The sequence below is a fragment of the Acanthochromis polyacanthus genome, chromosome 21 (genome assembly GCF_021347895.1).
Source record: "Acanthochromis polyacanthus isolate Apoly-LR-REF ecotype Palm Island chromosome 21, KAUST_Apoly_ChrSc, whole genome shotgun sequence".
In the NCBI taxonomy this organism is placed as follows: Eukaryota; Metazoa; Chordata; class Actinopteri; family Pomacentridae; genus Acanthochromis; species Acanthochromis polyacanthus.
In genome coordinates this window covers 14,113,850-14,125,681 of record NC_067133.1, presented here as the reverse complement: position 1 = coordinate 14,125,681, position 11,832 = coordinate 14,113,850, and the positions used below count along the sequence as shown (strand labels likewise).

The 11,832-nt window shown below is 38.0% G+C and overlaps 1 protein-coding gene across 1 annotated transcript; it reads left to right on the top strand.

Moving 5' to 3' along the window:
• Nucleotides 1–3,801: 3,801 nt before the first annotated feature.
• LOC127531549 (uncharacterized) lies at nucleotides 3,802–8,838 on the top strand. Its single transcript, XM_051941125.1, has 6 exons — nucleotides 3,802–4,078; nucleotides 5,074–5,137; nucleotides 5,389–6,135; nucleotides 6,360–6,515; nucleotides 7,001–7,093; nucleotides 7,602–8,838. Exons 3-6 carry the CDS (start codon nucleotides 5,716–5,718, stop codon nucleotides 7,920–7,922), a joined length of 990 nt encoding a protein of 329 aa, XP_051797085.1. The 5' UTR covers nucleotides 3,802–4,078; nucleotides 5,074–5,137; nucleotides 5,389–5,715; the 3' UTR covers nucleotides 7,923–8,838.
• The last annotated feature ends 2,994 nt before the right edge of the window (nucleotides 8,839–11,832 follow it).

Sequence of the window (11,832 nt, the reverse complement as noted above, 5' to 3'; positions counted from 1 at the left end):
TCATTTTAATGTTAAATGTTCCAAAATCTGAGCACAGAAGTTGTCATCAAATTTGAATAAAACCAACATTGCTGATCATGTTTTGTCTTTGTGGTCATTTTACATGTCTTTGACTGTTTTGCTTCATTTTATAGACACTTAACATTCCTTCGTTTTCATCTTATGTCTCTTTGAGGTCATTTTACATTTGTTTGATTAGTTTCTTTAACATTTTGTGTCCCTTTTGCACTTTGTTGTGATTTTAGATCATTTTGTGGTCACTTTAAATCTCTTTGTGGTGCTTTTACAGCTCTGTGTCTCTTTATGGTCATTTCGCATCTCCTTGAGGTCACTTTGTATCAATCCATGGTCACTTTGACTCTTTACACTCAGTTTGTGGTCAATCTGTGTCACTTTGTGTACCTTTTGGGTTGTTTCCCATCTCTCTAGAATCATTTTGAAACTTACTGTGGGTATTTTGCGTCACTTTGAGGCCACTTAACATATTTTTATGATCATTTTATACCCATTTGTGTCCATTTGTCATTTTTCATCTCTTTGAAATGGCTTTGCATCAGTCTGTGGTCAATGCGTCTTGTTACTTTGCATATCTTTGTGGTTGATTACCATCTCTTTAGGATCAATTTGCAACTCATTCTGGTTGATCTGCATTGTTTTGTGGTCAAGTTATATGTCGCTGAAGTCATTTTGCCCCCGTTTGTGTCTATAGCTCTGTTTGTCTCATTGTGGTAATTTCATTTTTTGGGTGGGGGTCACTTTGTTCAATTTGTATCTACTTGAGGTTGTTTTGCCGGTCATTTGACATCTTTTTATAGTGACTTTGCTTTTTCGCTTGGGCATTGTCACTTTGCAACTGTTTGCGGTTGTTTTGAATCTCTTCATGGTGACTATGAGCATTTTATGTCTCCTTGTGGTTATTCTGCTTCTTTTTGTTTTTCTTTGCATCTTTTTGTGCTCATTTTGCATCAGTTTGTGGTCTCTTTGTCACTATTGCATGTCGTTGTCATATTATATGTTTTCTGGTCATGTGCCTCTCTATGGTAACTTATCTTTTTGCCATCTTTCCATATCACCTTCAAATCATTTTGTATCACTTTTTTCATGACTTTGAATCTCTTTGTCCCACCACATCATGACCTCTTGTAATCCATACTCCAAAATACTTAAGTACAATTGTCTGTGTGCAGTTTGTGACATGCTGCTCCACAATAAATCAAATGAAGCGTATCCCAAGTTGTGAATCCTCAGGATTTTGAGAATCTGCACTTTAATGTCTTGTCAGAAGGAAAGGGGCTGACATGAGACTGAGGTCTTAATTATCTCTGGACTCCTTAAAAATCAACCTTTCACGTATGCCACTGTTTAAGAAGATAAAGCAAATCTGTCTTTGTCTGTCTTCCTTCCCCGTGGGGGCTGTGTTTATCTGCTCACATCATCTCCACTCAGAAGCCACTGCAGAGTGTGATTATCCTTTTCTTCTGTGCACAGCAGTAAAGAAATGTTGCCACTCTCGTTCTCTGGCTTTACAGGCGAGGAGAAGCTGAACTGCTCACTTCACCACTGATTAACATTTGTGAAAGGAAAGAGGAAATTCTCATATTCTTCTATTTTGGAGAGTTTATTACCAAAGGACACCATTTCATCTTGATTTGTCAAAAGTGAGGAATTCACAATCACAGCCCTCTTATTTCAGAAAGATGAAAATGTTCCACCACCTTTAGATAGCAAGAACGCAGCACGATGAAGCAGGGCTTTCCGTCTCTTTACTGCAGGTGTGAAGCTACATCAAAAACAAGGGAAGCCTGTCTCTGGAGCAGGAATGTTCTCTGGCCTGCAGGAAAATCAAAGCTGCAGAGGTGGATGTGGAGGCTGAGGGCTGCTGGGCTCAAAAACAAAGACACTAATAGTGGGGGACCACCCATTATAATCTGAGCTTCTTCACAATGTGCTGAAGGAAATATGATCACAGCAGCTTGGTAGTGCCAACAGCAACACAGGGCTCAACCTGTTTGCATATTTAGACACGGAGTCTCTGCTTTTATTGCATAAACTGGTCACATTTTAGGAGCGAAAAGCAAAATTCAACAGAAGTTATTACAGTTTCAGAACAGCTTGTAAGCTTCTTTATAAGTTATTAAATGCACTGAACCCCAAAACCTGATTGGCAGGTTTGAAATACGTTTTATCTTTCAAAAAAAATAGAAAGTGATACCATTTATCAGTGCTACAAACTGTAAAAACAGAAACAATCTTTGGATTTTCCACTTTCAGACAGTTCTTGAACTAATCATGTGTGACACATGGTTCAGTTGGAAAAAATATCTAAATTTAAGCTAAAAATTGTTATTCCCATCATAATCGCTTCAAAAATTTATTTTAGGTTTCACTTAAAAATTCCCCAGATTCTGTAAAAATCACATAATTTTGTGGTCCTTTGCACAGCCAAGCGTTTCAAAAAGTAACTCAGCTGCTCCAACTTTAAAACAAAAAGCTAATTTTTATTCCCCATAAGAGTCCAACATATATTTAACTAAAGTGAGGAGGTTATTGTTAGTTCCCCCAAAAGCCCTAAAGCGTTCAGACCAAGCAATTCCTGCTTAGTTTTGGTCAATTTCTCCTGCAGTGTTAGATGTTACTATCACATGCATCACATCTAAAACTGTCTAGCCTTGGCTTTTTATTTCCTTGGCCACATTTGCTTCATTACAAACACCTGTGTTGGTCCTCGTTAGAGTGAGCTTGTGCACATTCTGCAGGAGGCTGCTGCTAGAGGCTGTAAATGATGTCAAACAGAGAAGCCAAACAGCAAAAACCACTAAAACCATCTCATTTAATTTGCTTTTAAACTGTAGTAGGAGATATTTCATGTCCCCAGTGACATGTTGGTTCATGTACAAGCCTCCCCACATGCTCACTCACTGTGTAGTTTATATTATAGCATGTGCAGCAATGAAGAAAAATGTGCTGTTTCTTTGGTTCAAAAAGAAATAACAGCCCTGACTACATTTTCTCAGTCTCGTCTCAGTTTTCCCCTGTTGATTTGCTCCCCTCATCAGATTAACTTCGCAACGGCACAGTTTATTTATTAAAAGCACACCAGCGCAGACACACAAAAATACCTCCCATTTGACTCATTGTTGCCTGGGAGGACACAAAACTCAGGTGTTGCCTAATGAGTGCAACAGAAAGCCAATTCAGCCATTTGTCAAGCTAATAATGCACAATGAAAGAGCAGACGCTATTAAGAATGAGCTGATGAATTTGTCATAAAGGATGCAGTTTGGTAAACATTTATGGCGACACAAAGTTTGCAGTTTTTCTTGCTTAGAGTGTAAATAAAAGCAACAGTGGGTGGAAAATCTGTGCAGCACATGCTGAAGCTGCTGTTTCTTAACTATGTAAACGAGATTGATTTCAACCAGCTGCGTTGCCTCTTGCAAGTGTGATCATGAAAACCGTCAGAGTAAAAGCAGGCATTAAAAATGATCTCTTTACTTACTCACATGTAAAAATGCCATAATCAGATTTCATGTGAATTAACATGTTGCTCCTGTCAGAAGTATTTGTTCTCACTGGTTTTAATTTAATAGCTTGAATGAATTCAGGTGTTTCCATTCACCTGCAGTCACACACAGCCTTCCTGCTGGCAGGTTTAACTTCAGACTTCATTTATTCCCAGTACAACTCTGATCTTCTTTCAGGAAACCTGCACAGTTAACTGTGAACTTGGAAAGTTGAGTTAATGTGATTTACTGTACTTTGGAGCAAAGCTGTACACTCAAAAAAATCAACAAGGGCAGTTGTTTGATTAATAAAGTAGAAATATGTTTAAATGAAATGAATTAATCATGTTTATGTTTACTAAATGATTTGTTCTTGTTGGTTGTACATGGTTTCAAAGAAATTCAAACCAATTAAATTGATTCATGTGAGTCCAACAAGAATGAGATTAATCAAAGCAATATGACTCCAGTGGTCAGCTACTGCGCATGCTCCATGCCCCAAGGTCTCCTGGGAAATAACTGAAGAATCGTCAGGTCCTTTCCCGCTCAGTCCTTTGTTATCTTCGCTCTTACAAGTAAGTACTTTATATATTTATGCATGAATTTATCCAGTACAAAAGTGCGAGCGCTTATCAGACGTTTGTGGGACATTTCCGCGTTGTATAGTTTTCGTTAGCTTAGTAATTTTGTCCCTCGGTTTTCACATGCTAACTAGCTTAACTTTGCTTCGGCTAATTGTGCATTTATTACAGTGGTAAACTATGCATTGAAGTTCTGGTATTTGTTTAATGTAAAGATGCCTTGTGCTAAATCACGGTATATAAAAGTTAAACCGTCAACACAATCGTTAGTATGACAGAAACGAGTGTGTTGGGGGTGCGGAGGCGGATTGGCGCCAGGGCATAGACAGCTGCGTGTATTTAGGTCTGAGGGATATTTGGAGGTGCAACTGTCAGTCCTAAGGTATGTTCATTGTAAAATTGTAAAATGCTTTATTTTGTGTGTCAATTTCATTTGCTCTGACCCATCCAAACAAATATCAGATATTTACAATAGAAACGTTACAGCTGAAACAATTCCTGGAGTAATTCCATTACTAAAATGCCGAAGCATAATTCTCTGCCTCCAGGCTTCGTTTTATCCACTACATACGATACTATATATGCATGATACAGCGCGGTTGTCCACGGACACAGCACCAGCGACGCCGCGCTCTGAAACCTATTTATTTCATTTGCTTGCGCCGGGCATCAACGGCATGCCGCTGCGCCAAGCAAAGCCTCAGCGCAGCAGGCAGATCGGTGAGACCGCAGGCTCGCCGTGGTCAAAGTTCAGACTTGTTTAACTTTGACTTCTCCGCGCTGTGACGTAGGAACGCGGCATCTCGCCTGCTCGGAGGGCAAAATGGAGGACCCCATGGTTCTGTGTGTCCACATTTCCCCAAATATGACTTAACTTTATGGTTGAATTGAGACTGAGAAATGTTTCTGTAGCTGCTGCCCTAAGAAATATAAGTCCTGTTATAAATGCTGAAGATTTTTAAAACAGTTATTTTGTTTGTTTCTTTCAGACATTGAGTGCAAGTCAATCTGTGTCTCTGTATGATCATTTGTATGCACCCTGTTTTTTAAATGGTAAGTAAATACTTTTGTCAAAAAAAATGTATTGCATGTACACATATTTACACATTTAAAGTTTATAGAATTAGAAATGCATTGAAAGCAAAAGCTATTGATGGCCAGATGTAGTATGTACATAATATTGACCTATTGTGTTGCCATGACAACACTGCGTTGTAGCATTATCGCATGGTCAGTTTGTGAATTAAGTCATTTGTTAGATTAATTTTGCCATTTCCTTACCCCGTTTTGTCTTGTTCTTTCAGTGAGGTGTATGTGGCAGTGCAGACATTGTGACACAAGAGAGAGAACTAGGTACAAATTACTTAAACATTATAAACTATACCATCATTGTGGAAGAGGCCAACATTATCTGTGCATAAATGTTAGTTGTCCATGCTCATTCAAGACTTGGACTGGACTCAAAGCCCATGTCTATAAATGTCATCCATATCAGCTTGTATCAACAGCTTCCAGTTCAGTAACTTTTAAATGTGAGTTGTGTGATCGCAGTGACATCTCAACAGAAAGAGACTTTTTTGTTCATATTGGAACACATCTGCGCAATATAGAAACAGTTAACTGTGTATTTAATGGTTGCTCTTTCAGGACAAATGTCCATAGTACATTTTACACACACAAAAAGAGGAAGCATCATCCACACAAAAATGGCCAACCTCCGAAGCAAACTAAGGGGGCTGGGATGTGCCGAGGTAATGCTTAATTCACTGAAGAGCAAGAACCAAGATAAATCTCTGGCAGCATTGAATGTCAAAAAGCCAAGAAGGGCAGAAGTCAATTACTGTCCAGAACACCCAAAAGGAGAAACCACCGAGAGTCTTGAAGAAGAGAGAATTGCACTGCTTTCTGAGTACATGAAAAAAGACAATTGGCATACAGTGACAGCAAAAATGGACAAGACTTTCTCATACAGGAGGCAAGAAGTTCTGCAAGGACAACCCTTCGTTGCAGACTTCAAAAGCAGATGGCCAGCTCTTTTCAATGAGAAAGAGGTAAATGTCCCTGATGTGCTCCGATTTCAGTGCACACAAGCATGAGAATAGAAAATAATGGCAATTTGTGTCAGATCTGATAAATAATTTCACTCCATTGTCCAAGATTTTTCTGTTCTAACAGATACAGTGAGCAATAACTTAATCAGTGTTGATCCTTCTTGTGCCGTATATTTCTGTGCCATTTTGATTGGATGAGTGACATGTGCCTCGATGTTTTTCAGATCGATAATGAATTCAAGCGCATATCAACTGTGCCTCTGCTTTCGACATTCTTCGCTGCACTTGACCAGTACTCTCCCCGTCTGATAGAGATCTTTAGACATAAAGGTGGAGCAGGTGGAAGGAAGATCCAACATGTCATGATGGACATTTCCAAGGTTTGTATTTAAATGGCTTGGCTTGTGAAATAATTTTTATAAAGGAATGACTTTGTTATGTCAATTTTAAGAGTGTGATTCACCATGTATAATGTGTCGGAAATGTGCCCAGAGAATAAAGCTGGTCACAACTCTTAAATCAATTTTCTTCAGGATGAGTAAAGTTGGTCTTCATCTTTATGTCTGTGCTTATAAGCCATAGCCACAGGTGAAGTTGTCATAGGTAACACTGAATTTTTTTGGTCAGAATGAACAATCACTCCCAACCCAAAATTACCTCTTTTTTTGTGTGTGATTTTATTGAAATTTTGTGTAGATGTTGGCTACTTGCCCTTTTGGGCTCCTGAAAGCCAAGTATTTTCAAATAAATGGTGGGTTAAAGTTGCAAAACTTCCCACTGGAAAACACGAATTTTAAGCTTTTTTTCACATTTCTGTCAAAAACATGCTGAATACCATCATAATTGGTTCCTTTATTTCTGTCAGGATGACACAATACACACTAGACGAACATGCGTCCTCAAGTCCTTGTGCATCTACCTGAATGAAGACCACGAAAAACTTGTGAAGGAATACAAGGTGAGTTAAATAGATTATGAGTACCGTAACTAAAAAGGCATAGAATTGAGCTGTGAATCTGGGCTAGCCTTGCTATTGGATGACGATTCAGGCATCAAGAAATTTCTATTGCATGATGTTCTCAGTGTTTATCACTCACTTACTTATGGTTTCTTGTTATTCATTTAATGCAAATAGTAGAACAAATTTATAAAGTATAAAACCTTTCTAATTTCCTAACTGGCAAATTGAGCACCAGTAGCGGTTGTAGTTAAGAAACAGCAAGTTTGATGAAAACAAAGGAGTTTCCCTACAACTCCACAGCAGGTGTGCCAAAGTTCAGAGGGCATATCCTCTCAGTTGAGCACTGAGTACAGAACGAAATCCTGCAAGAAGCTGCTGCCATTAGGCCCATTGCTTTTCAACATATTCCATTATATTCCTTAAAAAATTGTAAATGTAGGAAATTAAAAATTTCAGTGCAAGCTCTCAGAATATCTTACTTTGTCTTTCATCTTGTATATCCCAGAACACAGACACAGAGGCCACTGCGTCCATGGGGCAAACTGTTCTGGGAGTTTATGTAATCCGGAAGGAAGGAGTGGAGCTGAGACATGAAGACCCAGAAGACATCGGTGTCCTGATTGAAGGTGTGGAAGTTCTTAACAACCTGCAGAGCATTGGAATTGCTTGTGCTTTGTTGTTTGGACTTACATACTGTTTGAATCTGAGCTACCCGTCAAAGCTCAAATGCACCTTTGAAGTCCTGCAAAAGATATTCCTCGATCTTGATGGGCAGAGACTGTCTTCCAAGGCACAGTTCCTCAAGAACAAGCTTATGAGCAAATAAGCTTGAGGAAGACTACAATAAGTCTGAAGGGAGGATTTTGTTTACTTTTGAGAGTTCAAATTTAGGTGTTATGATGATGTGTTATGATGTTATGTTATGACAATTTATAGTTTGCTCAGTGGAGTGAGAACAAGAGAGTCTCCAAAGTTAAAATGTCTCCTATATTTAAATGTTGCTGGAACAGATAGAGTTGTATCTTTACTACTGATTTTATTACATAAAGTGTTGCTAAAGAAGTTTCACCCTTTGGCTGAAAAATGTTTAAGAAGCCACTACAATGGTTATAGATTCCTGTGCTGTCGGTGACTTTACAGAGATTTTATTTTGTATTGTACAGTTTATTCACATAACAGTCACAAATGTTTTTTTCTTTGCCATGCCTGCCTTGTGTAAATTTGAAGATTTGAAATATATATATATATATATATTTTATTTTCTATTCTGCACATATCTTATTTTCCAGTTTTTATTTAGGGACCAAAGGATGAGATTTATGTCTTTAATGGCATTTCTTTTTGTTGTAGTTTAGAATTTGGTCAACTAGAATGTTTCAACGGTGGATTTGGCACTGTGTTGTATGTTAAATAAATGTTAAACACAAATGTTTGAATAAAATGTGAATTAATTTTTTCAGTCTTTTATTTTGTAATGCTGGTTAATTAATACATACTAGTACGAACAATGAACACAAATCTAATTGAACCAGTAAGATTGATATTAGTGTGACAAACAGAGCTTATGTTTGTTCATTCAACAACACTGACATTTGTAGAAAGAACAAGATCTGAAAAGGTTCATACAGCAAGATGGGATTTTGTTGTTTCAACATGTTTAAATAATGTAGATTAGACTAATGATTGTTGAGTTCAAATTACATGGTCAAGGCAAGCTGGTTGTACTTGATTTGTTTAGATGGAATTTAGGTACCAAGATAAAATCATGTTAATCCAATGAATTATTTTTTTGAGTGTAGGTGATATTTCAGTATAGACACATAAAGCTACTAAATAAACCACAGAAAATAGTTCTTTTTTAATCATATCTGCTTGGTTTTACTCTCTTTTAAATTATCCATGCATATGATCAACTATGAAGCCACATTTTATGTATTAATGCCCAGGGCTGGCATCATTATATTTGCTTATATTAATATAGTTTAAATATATTTCCTACTAGAATTAAACTAAATACACAACATGTCCCCAAATCTGTCAACTTTAAAGAATTGAAGCCAAAAATTGGTGCTTAAATCTTGCTTGATAAACGGCATACTTCCCCGGATGCTTATCTTTGCTCAACAAAAACGCATTAGTAATGTGAGTCAACTAAATGATGAATCAAATAGTTCTGTTCTTGTCAACAGAGGTCTTCAGAGTTCTCCAAGAAGACTTTATTCAGCTGTCAGTCATGACGACAACCATCTAATCAAAAACCAGTTGATTAGAAAATTATACACAAAAATAAACACAAGGTTATGATTGGTGTTTAATAGGACAGAAATCCCATTGGCCCAGCATTTATTTAACAGAGTTTGGCTCATGTCACATCCATTAACATGGAGGAGCTGGATGGGGTAGATAGATCAGCCAATAAAATAAAACATCAGACTTTTACATGTTAATTTCCTGTTTCAAACCAAAAGTAGTCTTGCTTTGAGAGCTAATTTTGTGGAACATGACTGTATCATTATGCTGTAAGTGGAAAAAAACGGCTTGGGTTGTTTTATGGATTGATACAAAAAGTCACCCAGCTCGTTAGGTAGATCAGCTGCACCTGTGAAGTAGAGCTCAGCTGTGGACTGTCGGTAATCAGCCCGACTGGGAGACTATATGAAGAGGTTTTTGACTCCTATCCTAAATCTCACAGTTATCTTTTAGAAAATGAGGATCCATTTTATTTTTAACCCTATGTTGAAAGCGTAGTTCTTATTAGTTTTCCCATTTATGACCTTAAATATCTTTTTTTGTGTGTGTGTTCTGGGGGAAGAAACATAACAGTTGTTTGTGTTTCTTCGTAGGTGGAGCTGAGCGAAACATGAGGCTTCGGTGTTCCCTCAAAATAAGGATGGTGGAATTGTTGTGGTGAAACACTGTTATGCAATGTAACAAGTGCTGCCATTAAAATGAATATTCTGTGAAAAAAATAGCAGAGCAGCCTTACTGTACAACCCATATTGTCCTTTAAAAAAAACTATTTGAAATTTCCAATGTGACAGGATGTGGAGGTTATGATAGTCATTTCCCAGCGTGAAGAAAAGGACAACACAGTCCTTTTCACAGGAATACTCCTTAAATAAGTTTTTTAAGTTCAATGTTTTGAGTGAAATCATCCATTAAAATTGTAAATTGTGCACTTTAGTGATCATCTATTGTGGTAGGTGGCGCTATCTATAGAAAGTGCTCTAAATGTGCAGCCTTAGAAATGTGCAGCCCTCTTGGTACAGTGTTAACTATGTAATTTTGTATGTGTTCATTCATAGTTTTGATGCCTTCAGTGAGAACATACAATGTAAAAATAAATGAAAACCATTAAATGAGAAAGCGTGTCCAAACTTTTGACTGGTAGTGTGTGTAAGCTGTGGAAGCACTCTTCTGTTTCAGTTTTTGTTCCTCTTTATAAAATACTGTATGGGATGCAGCGCCTGGTTTCAAACTGCTGCTGCTGATGTTGTGAAGTTACTGTTGCCTAATCACGTCAGATCAAGCTGGACAGAAATCTAATCAACATGCATTGTGGGACAATCGCTGGCAATAGCGCCTTTAAACAATGGTTTCAGCTTGTTGGTCAAAGTAATTAATATCGTCAGTCACCTCCATCTTGACCAGCATCTTGTCTTGTCATAACAGGAGCAGCCCAGGTGTAACTAACACTAATGAAATCTCAGTTTCATTTAGTTGAGCCCAGATGCTGCTCAAAAACAAGAGCTTTTTAACTGAACAGCTAAACTGAATGCAGTCACTGTTTATTAATTGCACCTGTGCTCTTCTTGCTAAGTCCTCATTTCTGCTGCAGGAAAAGCCTCATTCTGACCGTTTTTGTTCTGCAGATGCATCCCTTGTTTTCTCTCGGCTGGTGCCAGCTGCTCCCTCGGGACGGCCGGCCTGACATCTTCAGCACACCTGGATCGAGCGCAGATTGACTGGATGTGTTGATGTGCAATTTGCTTTTATTCTTCTCCTGTCTGATTTCGGTTCAGACACGTCCACAATGCTCCAGTTAATTGTTACAAGCCAGCACGCAGGCGGTGGCAGCTGTGTGCAGCAGTGTCTTTGTCCAGATTTCCACTTTTTTCTAACTGTGGCCAACAAAATGGATCTTTTTTTTTTGTATGCGTTACATCCACTTCCAATTTCTATAAGCAGTAACAAAAGCTGTGTTCAAGGAGTGTGTTTTGCTTTTTTTGTTTTCCCCCACCTTGGTGGTCAGTTCACGTTTTTCACAATTCCACTTGAAGCCAATATGGTGTGAAGAAGTTCTCACACTTGATGTTATAACCTTCACACATACATGCTTCCTCTTGTTGTGCAACAGGACATAATTGGCAGCACATTTCTTGTCTTGCTGGACTTTCTTATGTAGATTTTCTGTGGTGTCCAGTCTGACAGCTTTGTGCAGTTACTGTTCAGTGTTCTCGTTGGTCAGCTGCTTTATTTCCGTAATCTGCTACAAGGAAATATGCAGCAGACTAAAAATCAGAAAGACAAGCTAACCGCAATTTCCTGTGTTCCAGTGCAGTGTTTTGTTGGCCCATCCATCCACCCCAGCCTGTTTCAATGAAACGTTATGACTCTATAATAACACTGACACTTGATGAAATCAAACTGAATAATGCTTCACACCGTAATTTAACACAAGGAAAAATTGTAAACTAACAGCAAAGAAATTGCAGTAAACTTTTTTTCTACAGCAA